At 46.1% G+C, this 23,394-nt stretch overlaps 1 protein-coding gene across 1 annotated transcript in view; it reads right to left on the reverse strand.

Annotated features, from left to right (window-relative positions):
- LOC134359885 (large ribosomal subunit protein P1-like) overlaps positions 1 to 22,233 on the reverse strand; it is a 49,246-nt gene extending 27,013 nt beyond the window's left edge. Inside the window, exon 1 of the mRNA XM_063073686.1 lies at positions 22,042 to 22,233. Coding sequence (XP_062929756.1) covers positions 22,042 to 22,218 — 177 coding nt within the window. The 5' untranslated portion in view covers positions 22,219 to 22,233. The remainder of the gene's footprint in view (positions 1 to 22,041) is intronic.
- Between the last annotated feature and the right edge of the window lie 1,161 nt (positions 22,234 to 23,394).

Genomic DNA, 23,394 nt, shown 5'->3' on the forward strand with positions numbered 1-23,394 from the left:
TTGCGGGCACGGTACTTGGTCTCCATTTCCTCATTAGTACTCCCTCCTGGTACAAGGCTGGTAAAAACGTCTCAGCTAAATCTACATTCACTTCAGCAGCCTTTCTGGACATGCGCCGAGTCACTGCACAAACAGGATAAACCTGTGAGTCCATGGGCGGGGCCTCAATCCAGGCAGGTTTGCTTGTCAGTTTTACTGCTGAGTACACATTTCCGCCTGCAAGGTCATTACCGAGTAAGACCTCCATGTCATCCATCGGTAATTCGGGCCTCACCCCTATCGTGACCGGTCCGGAGACCAAGTCGCTTTTTAGGTGTATCTGGTGCAAAGGTCCCTTTTCCAATGCTTTTTATCACCCTGACCTCCCCAGTCTGGGTCTCTAAACTAAAGTCTAACACACTCTTTAAGATCAACGACTGACAAGCCCCAGTGTCTCTCCAGATCCATACTGGAATCGGGTTTGACCCCTCCTTCACTGACACCAATCCGGCCCAAATAAACTTCTCGCGCCCTTCCTGAACTCTATCAGACCTCTTCTCCCCTAGTGGTTTGTTTTCCAGCGCAATACAGCCAGTCGGAGTCATCGTTTTTCCTTTCCCCGTCTCTTTCTTTGGGGCAAAGCACCTGGACGCAAAGTGACCGGCTTTCCCACAATTATAGCATACGACCCCAGGAGACTTCCTACCAAACTGCTCCCGGTCTTCTGTATCCTTCTCACTAGTCCCCGGCTTACTTTCTGGCTTTCCTGGCAGACTTTCTTCGCCCTCTTGACTACCCTTCTGGTAGCTTTTACTCAGGGTAAACTTCGCTTTGTGCGTTAATGCGTATTCATCCGCTAACTTAGCAGTTGCGGCCAAGGTTTCTGCCTCTTTCTCATCTAGATAGGGCCTCATACCTTCAGGGACACAACTTTTAAACTGCTCAATCAGTATTAGCTGTAACAGTCTGTCATAATCCCCATTGACCCCTTTCAAGGCGCACTAATGCTCACAATACATCTGCATCTCACGGGCAAACTCTAAATACGTGCGGCCCCACTGCTTCCTCACATTCCGGAACCTCTGCTGGTACGCCTCCGGGACCTCCTGAGTATTGCCTCTTTCACCACATCATACCTCTGGGCATCTTTTGCAGACAATGCCGAGTAAGCTTGTTGAGCTTTCCCTTTAAGTACGCTCTGAAGCAAAACAGCCCACTTATCCCTCGGCCAGTCCTGACTTGCAGCGACTTTTTCAAAATGTAGAAAGTACCGATCAACATCGGCCTCCTCAAATGGGGGAACCAGCCTAACCTCCTGGGTCGCCCTGAACCCTCCACCTTGGGTCGGCATGGGGCTCTGCGCTAGTGTCATCCTTAACTTCTCCAGCTCAAATTCCCTATCCTTCTGCTTCTCTCTCTCTTCTCGTTCCAGCTGTTTTACCCAGAACTCATGCTCAAGTCTCAATTTTTCCATCTGCAGCTGTACTGCTTCTCCACCAGGTTTTCCCATGGATACCACCTCCAGCTCCCCTTGGGGAAACACACCTTTAGATACATAGTTCTCTATGATAGCTCTGTTTATCTCCGCTCTCCTCATTGTCGACTTCCCCTTAAAAAGATTCAACCGTTTGGCAACAGTCGCCAATTCCGATTTCCTGGCATCCTCCAATGCCTCCAAGGTTGGCGCCTTTAGAAATTCCTCAATCTCCATTTCTGCTGTTTGCCCTTTCTTTCTTTCGGGAATTTTAACCCAATCAATTTACCCAGTCCCAATTTGGCGTTTAAAATCGTGGACGAGATCCCTAGTTATGTTGCGTACCCCATAACTGGGTTGCCAAACCAGAAATGGAACGCTCGTTGGAGTCTGGATTACTAAGAACTAATAACGTTTCATTAAAGAAATAAGTAACACAGTACTCTAATCGTAAGGATATAAATGCAACAGGTTAGCAATGATAATACACACATGTACACAGAACTCGGGTAACAGGAATCAACTAAGCTCTATCGCAGTCCAGGGGTAAAATGATCAGTCTTAAGTGACGCAGAGTTCAATTCAGCTTAGTACAGTTCGCAGTAATCGCTGTTGTGCCGTTGGGGAGAGAGGGGGAGAGAGAGAGAGAGAGAGAGAGAGAGATGCAAATTTGATTCAGGCAGACCTTTGATGTTCTTCGCAGTTGGTTTCAGGCGGACCCTTTTATGTCTTCTATTCCGCTGTGGTCACCGACTGTGACCCCTCCATTCTGGATACGACTATTCTTCCGTGGTGAACTCGGCACCTAGGCAAGGGCGGACACACACACCAGGTTCCCACTGATCGTACCTTTGCACCCTGTGCGCCTATGGTCGGTTCCCACGAATCGGACCTCCAAACTCTCACCAAATTGTGGGGGCACACTGCTCTTCTAGGGTCTCGTTATCTTGTGATGTGTGTCGAGCCTTAGCGAACCTGTTCTTTTTATCCCCCTGCTGGGGTATCGCCTGTCCTTCAAACTTCAACAGTTCAGGTTCAAAGCAACCGGTCTGTCATATTCTGAATTGTGTTTCTTTTCCGTTATCTCTCTCTCCTCTCTCATTAACATTTTGAACGTTTCTCCATTGTCTCCCTTATCTCTCTCATTAGCATCAATCGTCTGATAACTTAGTTTGTCGTCACAGCATGTGTAGCACTTGTTCCACTTACAAGAATAAGTGCCAAGAGGGAGATCAGTGGGGAGGGATGGGGGGGGGAAACGAATGGACAAGGGAGTCGCGTAGGGAGCGATCCCTGCGGAAAGCGGGGGGGGTAGGGAAAGATGTGCTTAGTGGTGGGATCTCGTTGGAGGTGGCGGAAGTTACGGAGAATAATATGTTGGACCCAGAGGCTGGTGGGGTGGTAAGTGAGGACCAGGGGAACCCTATTCCTAGTGGGGTGGTGGGAGGATGGAGTGAGAGCAGATGTGTGTGAAATGGGGGAGATGCGTTTGAGAGCAGAGTTGATGGTGGAGGAAGGGAAGTCCCTTTCTTTAAAAAAGGAGGACATCTCCCTCGTCCTGAAATGAAAAGCCTCATCCTGAGAGCAGATGCGGCGGAGACAGAGGAATTGCGAGAAGGGGATGGCATTTTTGCAAGAAACAGGGTGAGAAGAGGAATAGTCCAGATAGCTGTGAGAGTCAGTAGGCTTATAGTAGACATCAGTCGATAAGCTGTCTCCAGAGATAGAGACAGGAAGATCTAGAAAGGGGAGGGAGGTGTCGGAAATGGACCAGGTAAACTTGAGGGCAGGGTGAAAGTTAGAGGCAAAGTTAATGAAGTCAACGAGCTCAGCATGCGTGCAGGATGCTTCACCTGACGTCGGCTTCAGGTGAACACTTCACCTGTGAGTCAGCTGGGGTGATATACTGCAGCCGGTGCTCCCGACGTGGCCTTCTATATATTGGTGAGATCTGATGCAGACTGGGAGATGGTTTTGCTGAACACCTACACTCTGTCCGCCAGACAAAGCAGGATCTCCCAGTGGCCACACATTTTAATTCCACATCCCATTCCCATTCTGATATGTCTATCCACGGCCTTCTCTACTGTAAAGATGAAGCCACACTCAGGTTGGAGGAACAACACCTTATATTCTGTCTGGGTGGCCTCCAACCTGATGGCATGAATATCGACTTCTCGAACTTCCGCTAATACCCCACCTCCCCCTCATAACCCATCCGTTATTTATTCATATACACATATTCTTTCTCTCTCTCTCCTTTTGCTCCCTCTGTCCCTCTGATTATACCCCTTGCCCATCCTCCGGGTTTTTCCACCCTTCCCCCTTTTCCTTCTCCCTGGGCCTCCTGTCCCATGATCTTCTCATATCCCTTTTGCCAATCACCTGTCCAGCTCTTGGCTCCATCCCTCCCCCTCCTGTCTTCTCCTATCATTTTGGATCTCCCCCTCCCCCTCCCACTTTCAAATCTCTTACTAACTCTTCCTTCAGTTAGTGCTGACGAAGGGTCTCGGCCCGAAACGTCAACTGTACCTCTTCCTAGAGATGCTGCCTGGCCTGCTGCGTTCACCAGCAACTTTGATGTGTGTTGCTTGAATTTCCAGCATCTGCAGAATTCCTCGTGTTTGAGTCTGGCTTTCAATTTACTTTTGCTTTATACTTCACAGCCCTTGTACACTGCAGGACAGAAAACTCCAGAAAACCCCTCTCTCTAGATCCAAAACAATCCCCTCCTTGTGAATATCCCACTGAAAAAAACTTTGCCTCTGTAAAAGCTGAATTTCCTGCTGTGTGCTCCCAGATCTCCCAGTCCATGAACCACCATTCCAGAACCAGTATCTGCTTTGAGACCTGTTAGGCCATCTCTGGCAAAGCCTTCCCCACCACTGAACACAAGCCATCCATCGTCAAAGGCACTCTCCATTCAGGCCATGCTCTATTCTCACTACTAGCATCAGATGGTCGGTCCCACACTGCCAGGTTCAGGAACAGTTATCACCCTACAAACATTAGGCTCCTGAACTGGCATGGATAACTTCACTCACCTCAATAATGAAATGGTTCCACAACTTATAAACTCACTTTCAAGACTCCTTACAATTCATGCTGTCAGTGTTATTTTTAAAAGTTGCACAATTTGTCTTCTTTTGTACATTGTTTGCTTGCCAGTCTTTGTTAATGTATAGATTTTTTGGTAAATTCTACTGTATTTATTTTTCTGTAAATGCCTGCAAGGAAGTGATGACATATACAGAGTCTGGTAATAAATTTTACCTTGTACTTTTTAATCTCTTGCTTAGACAATTATTCTTGAGTAATACCTTATTTGCTGATTCTAGCTCACAGGTTGTATATTTTAAATTTATCAATTTGTCTGAATTAACCCTAATCATTATAAATTACATTCAAATGCTCCCAGTATTAATTCAGCAATTTTTAAAATGTGACCATGCCACAGTTCTTGCCTTCCATCTTGTCAGTTGATACTCAATCAAATTACACCAGAGCAGAGATTTAGCCAAGAACATGAAGAAGCAGGAAGGTGTGCCAAGTCCATCAGCTGGGAAGGAAGCCAGCCCACTTATAAAGATCGGCTGGTTGAGTGCTGTTCCAACAACAACTTTGCACTCAACGTCAGTTAGACCAAGGAATTCAGAAAGGAGAAGTTGAGGGAACACACACCAGTCCTCATTGAGGGATCAGGAGTGGAAAGGGTGAGCGGTTTCAAGTTCTTGGTTGTCAACATCTCTGAATATCTATCCTTGGCCCATATTGATGCTATTAAGGCATGACACCAGCTATATTTCATTCGGAGCTTGAGAAAATTTGGTATGTCACCTAAGACTCTAGCAAATTTTTATAGCTGTACTGTGAAGAGCATTCTAACTGGTTGCATCACCGTCTGGTACGGAGGGGCCACGACACAGGATTGGAAAAAAGCTGCAGAAAGTTGTAAATTCATGGGCACTGGCCTCCCCACCATTGAGGACCTCTTCAAAAGGCAATGCCTCAAAAAAGAAGCATCCATGAATAAGGATCCCCTATCACCCAGGACATGCTCTCTTCTTATCACTACCATTGTGGGCGCCATGGTAGTGTAGTGGTTAGCACAACACTACTGCTGCTCAGGGCGTCAGAGTTCGGAGTTCAATTCTGACGTCATCTATTAAGAATCTGTATACCCTCCCCGTGGAAGGCAAAAGCTGCTCTGGTTTTCTCCCACAGTCCAGAGATGTACTAAATTGGTAAGTTAATTGGTCATTGTAAATTGTCCCGTGATTAGGCTAGGATTAAATTGGAGGTCGCTGGGTGGGGTAGCTCGAAGGACTGGAAGGTCCTATTCCACACTACATCTCCAAAAACAATAGAGGGGATACAGGACCCTAAAGGCTCACACTCAACATTTTAGGAACAGCTTCTTCCCCTCTGAACAGATAATAAACCCACCCATGAACACTACCTCACAACTTTTGCTCTCTTTTTGCACTATTTATCTAATCTAATTATTAATATATTTCTTATGGTAATTTATAGGTTTTTAAATGTATTGCACTGTTCTGCTGTCACGAAACATTGAATTTCATGACATGCATATGCTGGTGATAGTAAACCTGATTCTGTTTCTGATTAACATACATCAAAGTTGCTGGTGAACGCAGCAGGTCAGGCAGCATCTCTAGGAAGAGGTACAGTCGACGTTTCAGGCCGAGACCCTTCGTCAGGACTAACTGAAGGAAGAGTGAGTAAGAGATTTGAAAGTTGGAGGGGGAGGGGGAGATCCAAAATGATAGGAGAAGACAGGAGGGGGAGGGATAGAGCCGAGAGCTGGACAGGTGATAGGCAAAAGGGGATACGAGAGGATCATGGGACAGGAGGTCCGGGAAGAAAGACAAGTGGGGGGGTGACCCAGAGGATGGGCAAGAGGTATATTCAGAGGGACAGAGGGAGAAAAAGGAGAGTGAGAGAAAGAATGTGTGCATAAAAATGAGTAACAGATGGGGTACGAGGGGGAGGTGGGGCCTAGCGGAAGTTAGAGAAGTCAATGTTCATGCCATCAGGTTGGAGGCTACCCAGACGGAATATAAGGTGTTGTTCCTCCAACCTGAGTGTGGCTTCATCTTTACAGTAGAGGAGGTCGTGGATAGACATGTCAGAATGGGAATGGGATGTGGAATTAAAATGTGTGGCCACTGGGAGATCCTGCTTTCTCTGGCGGACAGAGCGTAGATGTTCAGCAAAGCGGTCTCCCAGTCTGCGTCGGGTCTCACCAATATATAAAAGGCCACATCGGGAGCACCGGACGCAGTATATCACCCCAGTCCACCCACAGGTGAAGTGATGCCTCACCTGGAAGGACTGTTTGGGGCCCTGAATGGTGGTAAGGGAGGAAGTGTAAGGGCATGTGTAGCACTTGTTCCGCTTACACGGATAAGTGCCAGGAGGGAGATCAGTGGGGAGGGATGGGGGGGACGAATGGACTTCTGCTAATGCCCTACCTTCCCCTCATACCCCATCCGTTATTTATTTATTTATTTATTTATATACACGCATTCTTTCTCTTTCTCTCTCCTTTTTCTCCCTCTGCCCCTCTGACTATACCCCTTACCCATCCTCTGGGTTTTTCCCCCCCTCCCCCTTTTCCTTCTCCCTGGGCCTCCTGTCCCATGATCCTCTCATATCCCTTTTGCCAATCTTGGCTCCATCCCTCCCCCTCCTGTCTTCTCCTATCATTTTGCATCTCCCCCTCCCCCTCCCCCTCCAGCTTTCAAATCCCTTACTCACTCTTCCTTCAGTTAGTCCTGACGAAGGGTCGCGGCCTGAAACGTCGACTGTACCTCTTCCTAGAGATGCTGCCTGGCCTGCTGCGTTCACCAGCAACTTTGATGTGTGTTGCTTGAATTTCCAGCATCTGCAGAATTCCTGTTGTTTCTGTTTCTGATTCTTACTTCTGCCAAGTCCACTGACACCCGGCAGACACAGAGAGCAGTTGTATTTCAGACAATGCAGGTATAACAACTGCTACTATCCTGTATTCCAAGTCATCTTCTCCTCACTCCATCATGGCTGACCCACACTGGCTCCAATCCAGGCAGCTGCAACTTCACATATTTTAACTGCAGTTGGATCCTTGACTTCCTCAAGACAGACTTCAGTCAGTATAGATACAGAAAAACCTCTCTCACTGACCAACAGCATAGGTGCACCTCAAGTCTAAGTGGTCAGACCACTGCTCTACTCTTTTTACACTCATAACTGTATGGCTGAGCACAGCTCCAATTCCATCCACAATGTCACTGTAATTAGTAGAATCATGGTTAATGATGAATCAGCGTACAGGAGTGAGACAGATCCACCCAGTTGTGTGGTGCCGCAATAACAACCTCACGCTGAACTTCAAAGTTCAAAGTAAATTTATTATTAAAGTACATGTATGTTACCAAGAACCACCCTGAGATGCATCTTCTTGTCAGCATTCACAGTAACTATAAAAAAATGCAATGAAAGACTACACACAACAAAACAGACAACTAATGTGCAAAAGATAACAAAATATGCAAATCCGAATAAATTAATAATAAATAAATAAGCAATAAGTATTGAGAATGAGATGACAAGTCCTTGAAGTGAGTCTATAGGTTGTGGGAACAGTTCAGTGATGGGGCAAGTGAAGTTGAGTGTAGTTATCCTCTTTGCTTCAAGAGCCTGATGGTTGAGGGGTATTAACTGTTCCTGAACCTGGTGGTGTGGGTCCTGAGGCTCCTGTACCTTTTTCCTGGTGGCAGCACTGAGAAAAGGGCATGACCTGGATGGTGGGGATCCTAGATGGTCGTCGATTGGAGTGCTGCAAAGACACAGTACAAGCGTTGCCGTGTTAGTCTGGCGAAGAGCTTTAAAAACCCAGTCTTCATAAAAGAGGAACGGTCATCGTGGGAGTGGTCCGAGTCAGTGTGGTTAGGTTTTGGCAAGAACAGGCGGAGGTAAAGTAAATTCATTCCTTATTTCTTTTTTTCTGAATTAACTCTTGAGAGAATGGGGGGTATGTCTACAGGACCAGTGTTCTGTTCTGGGTGTCAGATGTGGGATTTCCAGGAGTCAACCTGTCTCCCCAGTGGCCACGTCTACACCAGGTGCATCGAGATGTAGCTCAAGGAGCTTCAGCTTGTTAGGGATAGTGAAGAGGTGATAGGCAGGAGCTACAGGGAGGTAGTCACCCCAAAGCTACAGGAGACAGATAAGTGTGTGACTGTCAGGACAGAGAATGGAGAACACCAGATAGTGAAGATCATCCCTGTGGCTGTCCCCCTCAACATCAAATACTCCATTTTGAGTACTATTGGGGGGTGGGGGGGGATGACATACCTAGGGGAAGCAACAGTGGCTGTGTCTCTGGAACTGAATCTGGCCCTGTGGCTCAGAAGGGTAGGGAACTGAAGAAGATGGCAGCAGTAATAGTGGACTTTATTGTTAGGGGGATAACTATAGAGGCAATTATGTGGACATGAAAAAGAAACACAATGGTAGTTGGCCTCTCAGGTGCCGCATCCACAATATCCTGAAAAGGGAGGGTGAACAGCCAGAGGTTGTGGTACGTATTGGTACCAACGACATAGGGAGAGAAAGGAAACAGAACACAGGGAGTTAGGAAGGAAGCTGTGAAGCAGAATCTCAAAAGGTAGTAATCTCAGGATTGCTGCCTGTGCCACGCAACAGTAAGGACAGGAACAGAATGAAGTGGCACATAAATGTGTGGCTGAAGAATTGGAGCAGGGGGTAAGGATTCAGATTTCTGGATAATTGGGACCTTTTCTGGGGCAAGTCTGATGACTTAAATAAGAACATAAGAAATAGGAGCAGGAGTCCATCATCTGGCCCATCAAGACTGCTCTGCCATTCAATAAGATCATGGCTGATCTGTCCGTAAACTCAGCTCCATCTACCTGCTTTTTCCCCATAACCCTTAATTCCCCTATGATGCAAAAATCTATCCAACCTTGTCTTAAATATACTAACTGAGGTAGCTTCCACTGCTTCATTGGGCAGATAACAAAAGGTACAGGTTGCTCTTGAATTCAAGATGGACCAATATCCTTGAGGGCAGGTTTACTAGAGCTGTTGAGAGCGGTTTAAATTAATATGGCAACGGGATGGGAACCAGGTTGATAGGGCTGAGGATAAGCTAGCAGGTTTACAAGTAGATAATGGGTGTAATATAAATGTAAAGAAGGACAAGCCAATGATTGGGTACAAGTGCAGACAGAGCAAAGAGCTGGATTGTACCACAGATGCAAAATTCAAAAAGGCGAAGGATGCAGGACTGTAGGTGCTGAACTTAAATGCACGTAGAATTTGGAATAAGGTGGATGAACTTGTGGTGCATTTAGAGATTGGTTGGTATGATGTGAGGGCATGACTGAGTTGTGGCTGAAAGAAGACCATTGTTGGAAGCTGAAATTCAAAGGATATACTTTGTATCGAAAGGACAGGCAGGAAGGCAGAGGCAGTGGCGTGGCTCTGTTGGTAAGAGATGGAAAAACCTCTTTAGAAAGAGGTGACATAGAGTCAGAGAATGTTGGAACTTCGTGGTTAGAGTTAAGAAACTGCAAGGGTAAAAATGCCATTATGGGAATCATATATAGGTCTCTAAATAGGTAGCCAAGATGTGGGATTGAGATTGCGAAGGGAACTGGAAAAGGCATGTAATAAGGGTCTTGTGAGACCATGGATCTGCGCCTGGAAAGTCTTCACTCTCCAGGGTGCAGGCCTGGGCAAGGTTGTATGGAAGACCAGCAGTTGCCCATGCTGCAAGTCTCCCCTCTCCACGAAAACAATGTTGTCCGAGGGAAGGGCATTATGACCCATACAGCTTGGCACCAGTGTTGTCGCAGAGCAATGTGTGATTAAGTGCCTTGCTCAAGGACACACACATTGCCTCGGCTGGGGCTCGAACTCACGACCTTCAGGTCGCCAGTCCAATGCCTTAACCACTTGGCCACGTGCCCACATACAATAAGGGTAATGTCACAATTATAATGGCAGATATGCCATATGCAATTCAAGGAAGGAGAAGATGGCGACGCAGCGTGCGCGGCCTCTCCGATGATGAATATCTGTTATCTGTCAAGTAGGGGACCATGCACAATTCTGATTTGTTGGAGATGTACGTGAGAGTACGGTGGAACATCTGGAAAACTTCTGAAAGGCCCGCTTCGCTGCCGCTGCTACCGTATAGTAACCAGAATCTCCGGAGCAGAAGGCCCCGAAATCCTCAGCTTTGCTTGTTTCAGTTGCCGGGGCTAGGTCAAAGGCGCTCGGCAGAGGATGGCGCTCGGGAGGGTGTATCGGAGGGGCTGGTCAGAGGCTCGAAGTTTTCGGACGGATGGACTCAGAGTCGGCTGCTTCCAAGGCATCGGCAAGTTGACGGTGCCTGGACGTTTATGACAGGGAGTTTCTCCCTTTTGCCGCCTGCTATCGGGGACTCAGGAGTCGATCGACTCGGGGACTTTTTTTTTACCGTGCCCATGGTTTGTTCTTCATCAAATTATGGTATTGCTTTGCACTGCTGTAACTATATGTTATAGTTATGTGGTTCTGTCAGTGTTAGCCTTTGGTTTGTCCTGTTTTCTGTGATATCACTCCGGAGAAACATTGTATCATTTCTTAATGCATGTATGCATTTCTAAATGACAATAAAAGAGGACTGAGTGTTCTCATAATCTAAAAAAAAATGCAAGGGGATTGGGAAAATCTGGTTGGTCTCAGATGGCAAGAGGGAGAATTTGTTGAATGCCTGCAAGATGGTTTTTTAGAGCAGTTTGAGCCTTCTCAGGGAAAGGCTGTCTTAGATTGAGTGTTGTGTAACAACCTCGATCTCATCAGGGAGCTTAATGTAAAGGAACCTTAAGAGGCAATGATCATAATATGATTGAATTCATACTGCAATTTGAGGGGGAGAAGCACAACTCACATGTATCAGTATCGCAATGGAATAAAGGAAATTACAGAGGCATAAGAAAGGAGTTTGCCCAGGTGGATTGGAGAAGGATACTGGCAGGGATGATGACACAGCAGGGATGGCTGAAGTTTCTGGGAATAGTTCACAAGGTGCAGGATAGATATTTCCCACAGAAGAAATTGTTCTCAAATGGCAGGTGTAGGTAACCGTGGCTGACAAAGGAATTTAAGGACTGCAAGAAAGCCAAGGAAAGGACATATAAGGTAGCAAAAGTGAGTGGGAAGTTGGATGATTGGGAAGCTTTTAAAATCCAACAAAAGGCAACTTTACCAAAAAAATTTTTAAGCGTGTCGCACCAGACAGTCAGCCATTCTTGTCTGGCGCACGGTGTCAGGATTGATCTCCTTTCCTGACTCAATCCTTTTTTTTTAATATGAGGCCGAGTGGCTAGCTCAATGCTCAACCTGGCACGGATGGAAAGTGTGCTCGGGGGTGGCCCGACTTGGATTCGAACTCGGGAGCCTTTGCTGATGCCATTGCGACTAAAGACAACTAAAAACCTATAAGGGAAAAGCTGAAATAAGAGGGCAAACTAGCCAATAATATAAAGCAGGATACGAAACATTTTTTCAGTTATATGAAGAGTATAAAGGGGGATAAGAGTTGATATTGGAACACTGGAAGATGATGTTGGTGAGGTCATAATGGGAGACAAATAAATGGCAGATGAACTTAATAAGTACTTTGCACGTGTCCTCATTGTGGAAGACACTAGCAGTGTGCCAGAGGTCTCTGAGTGTCAGGGAGCAGGAGTGAGTGCCATTGCTATTACAAAGGAAAAATACTAGGCAAAATCAAAGGTCTTAAGGTGGATGTCACCTGGACAAGCTGGACTACATCCCAGAGTCCTGAGAGTTTGCTGAAGAGATAACAGATGCATTGGTCATGATCTTTCAACAATCACTTGATTCTGGCATGGCCCCAGAGTACTAGAAGTTTGCAAATGTCACTCCACTCTTTAAGAAGGGAGGAAGGCAAAAGAAAGGAAATTACAGGCCCGTTAGCCTAACCTCAGTGGTTGGGAAAGTGTTGGAGTCTTGAACTAAGGATGAGGCTTTGGGGTACTTGGAGACTAAAGATAAAATAAGTCAAAGTCAGTATGGTTTTTGTAAATGGAAATCTTGCCTGACAAATCTGTTGAAGAGTTCTTCGAGAAAGTATCAAGCAGGATGGTCAAAGGAGTTTAAAGGACTAGATAAGATGGATCTTTAGAGGATGTTTCCTATGGTAGGGGTATCCAGAACTAGAGGAACAGCCTCAAAATTGATGGGCTACCTTTTAGAACATGGGTAAGGAGGACCTTTTTTTAGCCAGAGAGTGGTGAATCTGTGGAATACCCTGCAACAGACTGTGGGAGAGGCCAAGTCCGTGAGTATATTTAAGGTGGAAGTTGATAGCTTCCTTATCTGTCAGAGTATCAGAGGATATAGCAAAAAGGCAGGTGTATGGGGTTGAGTGGGATCTGGGTTCAGCCATGATGGAATGGCAGAGCAGACTCGATGGACTGAATAGCCTAATTCTGCTCCTATGTCTTACGGTCCTAATGATGAGTGCAGCTTTCCTGCAACAGCATTCCATGTAGATGTGCTCAGTGGTGGGGAGCGCTTTATCCGTGATGGATTGGGCTATATCCACTTCTTTTAGTAGATTTTTCCATTCAAGGGCATTGGTGTTTCCATACCAGTCCATGATGTAACCAGTCAGTGTACTGTCCACAATGCATCTATAGAAGTTCGTCAAAGTTTTAGATATCATGCCAAATTTTCACAAACTTCTAGAAAGTAGAGGCGCTGTTGCGCTTTCCTTGTAAAAGCAATTAATGAACTGAACTCAGGGCAGATCCACTGAAATGATAACACCAAGGAATTTAAAACTACTGATCCTCCAATGAGTCTGGAACTTGATGATGGTGAGGACAATATGAGTGAGGTTGATGTTCTGGAGCATGTTGATATTAAGGGAGAGGAGGTGTGGGAGTTGTTAAAATACATTAGGATGGATAAGTCCCTAGGGCCTGACGGAATATTCCCCAGGCTGCTCCACGAGGTGAGAGAAGAGACTGCTGAGCCTCTAGCTAGGATCTTTATGTCCTCGTTGTCCACGGGAATGGTACTGGAGGACTGGAGGGAGGTGAATATTGTCCCCTTGTTCAAAAAAGGTAGTAGGGATAGTCCAGGTAATTATAGACCAGTGAACCTTATGTCTGTGGTGGGAAAGCTGTTGGAAAAGATCCTTAGAGATAGGATCTCTGGGCATTTAGAGAATCATGGTCTGATCAGGGACAGTCAGCATGGCTTTGTGAAGGGCAGATCGTGTCTAACAAGCTTGATAGAGTTCTTTGAGGAGGTGACCAGGCATATAGATGAGGGTAGTGCAGTGGATGTGATCTACATGGATTTTAGTAAGGCATTTGACAAGGTTCCACACGGTAGGCTTATTCAGAAAGTCAGAAGGCATGGGATCCAGGGACGTTTGGCCAGGTGGATTCAGAATTGGCTTGCCTGCAGAAGGCAGAGGGTCGTGGTGGAGGGAGTACATTCAGATTGGAGGGTTGTGACTAGTGGTGTCCCACAAGGATCGGTTCTGGGACCTCTACTTTTCGTGATTTTTATTAACGACCTGGATGTGGGGGTAGAAGGGTGGGTTGGCAAGTTTGCAGATGACACAAAGGTTGGTGGTGTTGTAGATAGTGTAGAGGATTGTCAAAGATTGCAGAGAGACATTGATAGGATGCAGAAGTGAGCTGAGAAGTGGCAGATGGAGTTCAACCTGGAGAAGTGTGAGGTGGTACACTTTGGAAGGACAAACTCCAAGGCAGAGTATAAAGTAAATGGCAGGATACTTGGTAGTGTGGAGGAGCAGAGGGATCTGGGGGTACATGTCCACAGATCCCTGCAAGTTGCCTCACAGGTGGATAGAGTAGATAAGAAAGCTTATGGGGTGTTAGCTTTCATAAGTCGAGGGATAGAGTTTAAGAGTCGCAATGTAACGATGCAGCTCTATAAAACTCTGGTTAGGCCACACTTGGAGTACTGTGTCCAGTTCTGGTCGCCTCACTATAGGAAGGATATGGAAGCATTGGAAAGGGTACAGAGGAGATTTACCAGGATGCTGCCTGGTTTAGAGAGTATGCATTATGATCAGAGATTAAGGGAGCTAGGGTTTTACTCTTTAGAGAGAAGGAGGATGAGAGGAGACATGATAGAGGAGACATCATGTACAAGATAATAAGAGGAATAGATAGAGTGGATAGCGAGTGCCTCTTCCCCAGGGCACCACTGCTCAATACAAGAGGACATGGCTTTAAGGTAAGGGGTAGGAAGTTCAAGGGGGATATTAGAGGAAGGTTTTTTACTCAGAGAGTGGTTGGTGCGTGGAATGCACTGCCTGAGTCAGTGGTGGAGGCAGATACACTAGTGAAGTTTAAGAGACTACTAGACAGGTATATGGAGGAATTTAAGGTGGGGGGTTATATGGGAGGCAGGGATTGAGGGTCGGCACAACATTGTGGGCCAAAGGGCCTGTACTGTGCTGTAGTATTCTATGTTCTATGTCTTCTCCTCCTGGAGTTAATAATCAGCATTCTGGTCTTGCTGACATTGAGTGTGAGGTTGTTGGTGTGGCATCACTCAGCCAGTGAATCTCAGGGTCGGAAAAGGTAACATATCTGTACTTAATAATAAATTTACTTTGAAATCTCCCTCCTAAATGCTGATTTGTCACTATCTTTGATTCGGACTATGGCAGTGGTATAGTCAGCAAACTTGAGTATGGCACTGGAGCTGTGCTTAACCTCACAGTCATAAGTGTAAAGTGAGTAGAGCTGGGGGCTGAGCACACAGCATTGTGGTGCACCTGTACTGAGGGAGATTATGGACAAATTGACAAGTGAGGAAATCGAAGATTCAGTTGTACACGGAGGAATTGAGGCCAAGATCTTGGAGCTTATTGATTAGTTTTGAGAGGATGATAGCATCAACAAAATCAAAAAACTAATTTGTGAACAACAGGAATTCTGCAGATGCTGGAAATTCAAGCAACACACATCAAAGTTGCTGGTGAACGCAGCAGGCCAGGCAGCATCTCTAGGAAGAGGTACGGTCGACGTTTCAGGCCGAGACCCTTCGTCAGGACTAACTGAAGGAAGAGTTAGTAAGAGATTTGAAAGTGGGAGGGGGAGGGGGAGATCCAAAATGATAGGAGAAGACAGGAGGGGGAGGGATGGAGCCAAGAGCTGGACGGGTGATTGGCAAAGGGGATATGAGAGGATCATAGGACAGGAGGTCCAGGGAGAAAGACAAGGGCGGGGGAGGAACCCACAGGATGGGCAAGTGGTATATTCAGAGGGACAGAGGGAGAAAAAGGAGAGAGAGAGAAAGAATGTGTGTATAAAAATAAATAACGGATGGGGTACGAGGGGGAGGTGGGGCATTAGCGGAAGTTAGAGAAGTTAATGTTCAAACTCTTACTAACTCTTCCTTCAGTTAGTCCTGACGAAGGGTCTCGGCCTGAAACGTCGACTGTACCTCTTCCTAGAGATGCTGCCTGGCCTGCTGCGTTCACCAGCAACTTTAATGTGTGTTGCTTGAACTAATTTGTGACTTCAGAAGGGGAAAGTTGGGAGACAACCTGCCAGTTCTCATCTCAGGTAAACTGTCCTGGGCTCAGCACAAGGATGCAACCATGGAGAAGATGTACCTGTGCCTCTTGTCTCTCAGAAGCTGAGAGAAATTTGCCACATTACCGAACACTGTGACAAACTTTTACAGATGCCCCATTGAAAGGATCCTGCCTGGTTGCATCATGACCTGGTACGGCAATTCCAAAGCACAGGAATACAAGAGGCTGTAAGGAGTAGTGGACACAGCCCTCCCCTTCATTGACAACATCTACAAGGTGCTGTCTTAAGAAGGCAACATCCTTCATCAGTCAATGTTACACACAGAGACCCTTCATCGGGACTCACCAGAATTCACAAGTCCTGATGAAAGGTTTCAGCCCATAACATCAACTGTTTATTCCCATCTGTAGATGCTACCTGACCTGCTGAGTTCCTCCAGCATTCTGTGTGTGATGCTCTGGATTTCCAGCATCTGCAAAGTCTCTTGTTCAAATTTAATTGTCAATCATACATAAATACAGCCAAACGAAACAGCATTACTCCCAGGAGAAGGAGCAAAACACAGAACCAACAGTCATACACAGCTGAAGGCACATATAACACATAAGACAACAGGAAAACACAAACACACACAAAAATAGTCCAAATCCCTGAGTCCAAAAACGTTGCAGTAGTCCGCTGCTATCCAAACACTGGAGGGCAGCATCCACTCCAGCACGTATACCACGTCACACCGCCCCTGGCACTCTAATGGAATGCAACAACTCCAACACCTCTCTCCTCTGGTCGACTGTAGCGGAACACAACAACTCTAACGCCTCTCTCCTCTGGACGACTGTAGCGGAACAATACCTCTCTCCTCTGGACGACTGCAAACAGGCAACACCACAGCTTGAGGCCTAGTCCTCTCTGTGACTGAGGCCACACACATCCCTTGCTGTCCGCCTCGCTGTTTGCCAAAGTCAGTCAATTGAACTTGCAGCATTTCACATTAACAATATCCAAAAGGGTCTTATGATCACAATCCACACCAAGTCCAACTCCTTCAGTTTCTCTGCCAATGAGCAACTCACCGATGGGTTTGACCTGCAATTCTCTTAGTTCTTAATCCCCAGCAGGGTCTTGTGATCGTAAAAAAATACATAAAAAAAGACAATAACACCTTTGGTTGGCCCCATAGAAGTCACTCTGTCTGAGTGCACTGCCATCTTACCGGAAGTGTGTTTGTGTATCCAGCAAAGATCTCCACCATCTGGACCATGCCATCTTCTCAGAGCTACCATCAGGCAAGAGATACAGAAGCCTGAAGTCCCACACCTTCAAATTTAGTAACAGCTCCTTTTCAATACCTATTTGATATTTGAACCCTAATCTGACCTGCACAACACACTTTGTTATAGCATTCGCAGGGGCCTGCACCTTAACTTCATTTACCTCCTTTTGTCACCTGTTCCCACCCATACCTCTACTTTCTGGGGAGGCTGAAGACAGCTAGACTATGCATATCTATACTCACATCATTTTACAGATGCACAGTAGAGAGCATTCTAACATGCTGCATCACTGTCTGATATGGAAACTGCACTGCGGCAGACAGGAAGCCTCTACAACAGGTTGTCAAACCTGTCCAACACATCACCAGCACCTGCCTACCCGCCATCAAAGATATATATATATATATACTGCTTTATTATCTCTCTCAACCCCATTCTCCTGCCTTCTCTTTGTAATCTTTGATGCCCTAACTAATCAAGAACCTATCAACCTTCACTTTAAATATTCTCAATGATTTGGGTTTCATAGATGTCTGTGGCAATGAATTCTACAGATTCACCACCCTTGGGCTAAAGAAATTCCTCATCTGTTCTAAATGGACCTCCCTGTATTTGGGGCCTGTGCCCCCTGTCCATGACTTCCTCACTATAGGAAACATCCTCTCCACATCCACTCCATCTAGGCCTTTCAATATTTGGTAGATTTCAATGAGATCCCCCCCACCCCCATTCTTCTAAACTCCAGTGAATACAGGTCCAGGGCCATCAAATGCTCCTCTGTTAACCCTTCCACTCCTGGAATCATTCTTGTTAATTTGCTCTGGATCCTCTCCAATGCCAGAACATCCTTAAGGGGCCCCAAAAGGAATCCACAACTGCTCACAATACCCCAAATGCAGTCTGACCAATGCCTGATAAAGCCTCAGCATCACATCCCTGCTTTTATAATCTAGTCCCCTTGAAATGGGTGTTACCATTGCATTACCACAGAATCAACCTGCAAACTAACTATTAGTGAATCCTGCATGAGGACTCCTAAGTCCCTTTGCAAGAGAATGAGGTGGGGTCAAGTAATGGCAGTTGAGAGACATCAGTTGATGGAAATTAGTAGTAGATAGTGACAGAACAACTGATGAAGGTAGAGCAGAGGATGTGATGTGAATGGATTTCAGTAAGGCATTTGACAAGGTTCTCCAAGTGAGCTCATACTGAAAGTCAGCAAGCTTCTGATCCAGGGAAACTTGGCTGCGTGGATTAGAATTTCTTGCCCATAGAAGGCAGAGGGTGGTAATAAATGTCCAGTATTTTGCCTGGAGGTCAGTGACTGGTGGTGTTCCACAGGGATCTGCTCTGGGACCCCTGCTTTTTGTGATTTTCATAAATGATTTAGATGAGGTGATGAAAGGGTAGGTTACTAAGTTTGCAGAAGACACAAAAGGCTGGTGGTACTGTGGATAGTGTCGACGGTTGTCGTAAGAGAACAGGGAATTGATAGGATGCAGAGCTGGGCTGAGAAGTGGCAGGTGGAGTTCAATCCAGAAAAGCGTGAAGTGATGGATTGAACTTGAAGGCAGAGTTCGGGAACATGGTTGGATTCTTAGCAGTGTGGAGGGCAGCATATGCAATGTCAGTTTTCATTAGTCAGGAGATGAAAGGTAATGTTGCAGCTCGATAAAACTGGCTACACCACACTTGAAATATTGTGTTCAGTTCTGGTCACTTCATTATAGGAAAGATGTGGAAGCTTTAGAGAGGGTGTGTCGGAGATTGACCAGGATGCTGCCTGGATTGGAGAGCATGTTTTATGAGGAAAGGTTGAACGAGCTAGGGCTTTTCTCTTTGGAGCAATGGAAGATAAGAATGACTTGATTGAGGTGTACAAGATGATAAGAGGCATTGATTGAATGGACAGCAAAAACCTTTCTCCCAGGTTGAAACAAAGGTGAAAATAATACAAGGGGGCATTATTTTAAGTATGGGGGGGGATGCCAGAGGTATTTTTTTCTTCACAGAGTGTGATTGGTGTGTGGAACACCTGCCAGGGGTGATGATAGAGGCAGATGCATTTGGGACATTTAAGAGATTCTCAGATAGGCAGATGGAAATAGAGGGGTTTGTGGGAGGGAAGCTCTAGATTGATCTTGGGTTAGATTAAACAGCACAATATTGTGGGCTGAAGGATTCTATGATCTAGCCACATTTCACTCTTCTTCTTACAGAAACAGCTGCATGATGCTAAGCTAAGGCAGTGATGTTACCTGGGGTCGTCAGGTGCTTCGGGTCTTTCAACATCATACACCCTCACCCAGGCGACCCGACTGGGGTTGATCAGACCCCGGCCTATGCCCTAGCAGCAATACACCCTCGCCCAGGCGACCCGACCGGGGTTGATCAGACCCCGGCCTGTGCCCTAGCAGCAAACCACGGATCTGCCCTCTTCATCCAGAGCCATCCTAATGCTTTCTCTGCTGCATCTGTGGTGGTAGAAATGGCTCTCCTTCTTCTCTCTCCCGTGATTCCAAGTGCAGTGTATACTTTGCAGAGCGACTGGCCTGCAAAGCCATGACACCCGACCTCCACAGGCCAACACTCTGCTCTCCAGCCTCTTCTTTGGCAGTTGTTCTTCAGATCTTCATACTTGGCTCTTTTCTGCTTGTAGGCCTCCTCCATGCGTTCTTCCCATGGCACGGTAAGCCCAAGCATAAGAACGTGCTTCGATGAGTCGGACCACAACACAATGTCGGGCTGCAATGTAGTCTCTGTGATGTGGGGAGGAGACTGCACCTGTTTTCCCAGGCCTGCTTTTAGCTTCTAGTTCTGCGCACTGAAGAGCAGCCCAGTTGCTTTCTGGTGTTTTGTTGGCCTTTCCCCCTCTTTGACAAAGCAGATGGTATTCTTGACCGGACTTGTTTTCCGGCAGATGTTGAGGGCGCTGCAGATTGTCTCAGCAATTGTCCAGAGGACCTGGTCATGCCGCCACCGATAACAGCTATCGGCAAGAGCTCTGGGGCAGCAGCTCAGAATATGCTCTAGCATACCGGTCTTCTCACAGAGGGGGCAAGCTGGTCGTTTGGCAAGACCCCAGCAGTGCAGGTTGGATGGGCTAGGAAGGACATCATAAATAGCCTGGATACAAAGGTATTTCAAATGCATATTATCGCAATTAGTCCTCCAAGTCCTGAGTGTCAATATCGCTGAGGACCTAACCTGGACCCGTCATATCATTGCAGCAATACAGAAGGCAAGACAGTGGCGATATTTCATTAAGAATTTGAGGAAATATGGTATGTCACCAAAGACACACAAATTTCTACAGATGCACCATGGAGAACATTCAAACAGGCTGCATCACCATCTGGTATGGGGGGGCGGGGAAGCAGGTACTACACAGGATCGTAGTAAGCTGCAGAGAGATATAAAACTAGACAGCTCCATCATGGGTACTAGCCTCTATAGTATTCAGGTTATCTTCAAGGAGCAGTGCCTCAGACAGGCAGCATCCATCATTAAGGACCTCAACCCACAGGACGTCCCCTCTTCTCAATGCTACCATCAGACAGGAGTTACAGAAGACTGGAGGCACACAATGATTCAGAAACAGTTTCTTCCCCTCTGCCATCAGATTTCTCAAGGACATTGAACCCATGAACATCATCTCATTTTTTTTTTATTTCCTGTCTTTTGCAGTACTTATTTAATTTAACTATTTAATGTATATATACTTAGAATAATTCACAGTTTTTCTCTGTTATCATTATTGCATTGTACTGCGGCCACAAAGTTAACAAATTTCACAACATATGCCAGTGATATTAAACCTGATTCAGATCCTTTGTACTTTTATTATGAAAAGCATTGTTGAGGATCCCTACCACACATCCTACAATCTCTGTGACCCACTACCGTCAGGAAGGAGGTACAGGAGCACCAGGACTAGAAGCCATTCCACAATCTCTCTGACCCACTACGTCAGGAAGGAGGTACAGGAGCATCAGGACTAGGACTGCCAGACTGGGCAACAGCTCAGGCTCTGAGACTAATGAATACCTTGCTACCTTACCTTGTTACTAGGACACCAAGCTGTATACTGTACTATTTACCTGTGCTGCACACTTTATATGCATCTTGAATTATAATTTATTAACTTTTTTTGTGGTAATATTTAATTTATGTGCTGTGTGTGATACATGCATTGTGGGTGCACCAAAACGCCGTTTTGTTTCGTTGGATATATGTCAGATGACAATAAACTTTACCTCCACGAGATTGGAGGAAAACTCCATGAGATTGTTCCTTAGGTCATAAATTCCATTTGGGGAAAAAAAACTACTCTGCATCTCCGCACCTTCCCTACTTGGATTTGTATCGGCCTTTTGCAATCTTACCATTGCTAACTGCCTCAGAGACAAAGTGTGGTGGAGAACCCAAAGGCTGAAAGAGTGACCGGGGCAAAGGTACCAACACAATTAGAGGACTATCAGTTGGAGCAACACCCTACAGCCCCAGGGGTGGGGAATGACACGAACAGCTCCCTCAGCGCTGCCCTTCCCACGGTGCGGCGCTCCATCACTGCCACAGTACAGCAACGGCGCTTGCTGACTCTCACATTGCGGCGCTCCCTCAGTGGCACTCCTTGCGCGCTGTGGCGTTCCCTCCCACGGGGGACAGACCCCAGACTCACGGTAATGGCGACGTCGTCATCGTACAGGATAAGTGCGCTGTAGATACAGGCCAGCTCGGCTTCGGAAGCCATGACGATCACCACAGCAACCACCCGCACCGAAAGTGGGTGGCACCGAAGAGCAGCGCGTGCGCAAAAGCCGCCTTCTTTGTGAGGGTCAGTTTGGATGGTCGCCATCTTCTGCGGGGCTACTGCGTCATCACATTTCTGTGAGGGGCAACTGCTGCAACTTGAGCATCGGGCCGTCATCTTTTTGCGGGGTTGCAGATCAGGGCGAGAAGGTTGGGCCAACAAAAAATTGATTGGTCATGGTCCTCACTTCAGCATCCATGGTTCTCTCTAACCAGGGTCCAGAACAAAGCCATTATTCATGTGCCTCTATTGGTATTTGTTTATTATTGTCTCTTATACCTAAATATAGTGAAAAGTTCTGTTCAAAGTAAATTTACTATTAAAGTACATGGGTATCTGTCACCATATGCTTGCCTGAGATTCATTTTCTCATGGGATTCACAGTAAGTGCAATAGAGTCAATGGAAGACCACACACAAGTTGGTCAAACAACCAGTGTGCAAAAGACAAATTTCAAATACATAAAAATTCAAAATAGTAATAAATAAGTGAAAAAGGATCTCGTGCTTTCCCAGTGTACAGTTGAAGGCAGAAGTTTACATACACCTTAGCCAAATTCCCATTCCCTGTCTTAGGTCAGTTAGGATCACTACTTCATTTTAAGAATGTGAAATGTCAGAATAATAGTAGAGAGAATGATTTATTTCAGCTTTTATTTCTTTCATCACTTTCCCAGTGGGTCAGAAGTTTACATACACTTTGTTAGTATTTGCTAGCATTGCCTTTAAATTGTTTAACTTGGATCAAACGTTTTGGGTAGCCTTCCACAAGCTTCTCACAATAAGTTGCTGGAATTTTGTTCCATTCCTCCAGACAGAACTGGTGTAACTGAGTCAGGTTTGTAGGCCTCTTTGTTCGCACATGCTTTTTCAGTTACGCCCACAAATTTTTGATCGGATTGAGATCAGGGCTTTGTGATGGCCACTCCAATACCTTGGCTTTGTTGTCCTTAAGCAATTTTGCCACAACTTTGGAGGTATGGTTGGGGTCATTGTCCATTTGGAAGACCCATTTGTGACTGAGTTTTAACTTCCTGGCTGATGTCTTGGGGTGTTGCTTCAATATATCCACGTAATTTTTCTTCCTCATGATGCCATCTATTTTATGAAGTGCACCAGTCCCTCCTGCAGCAAAGTACCCCCACAACATGATGCTGCCATCCAATGCTTCATGGTTGGGCTGGTGTTCTTTGGCTTGCAAGCCTCACCCTTTTTCCTCCAG

The sequence above is a fragment of the Mobula hypostoma genome, chromosome 2, assembly GCF_963921235.1.
Source record: "Mobula hypostoma chromosome 2, sMobHyp1.1, whole genome shotgun sequence".
Taxonomy (NCBI): domain Eukaryota; kingdom Metazoa; phylum Chordata; class Chondrichthyes; order Myliobatiformes; family Myliobatidae; genus Mobula; species Mobula hypostoma.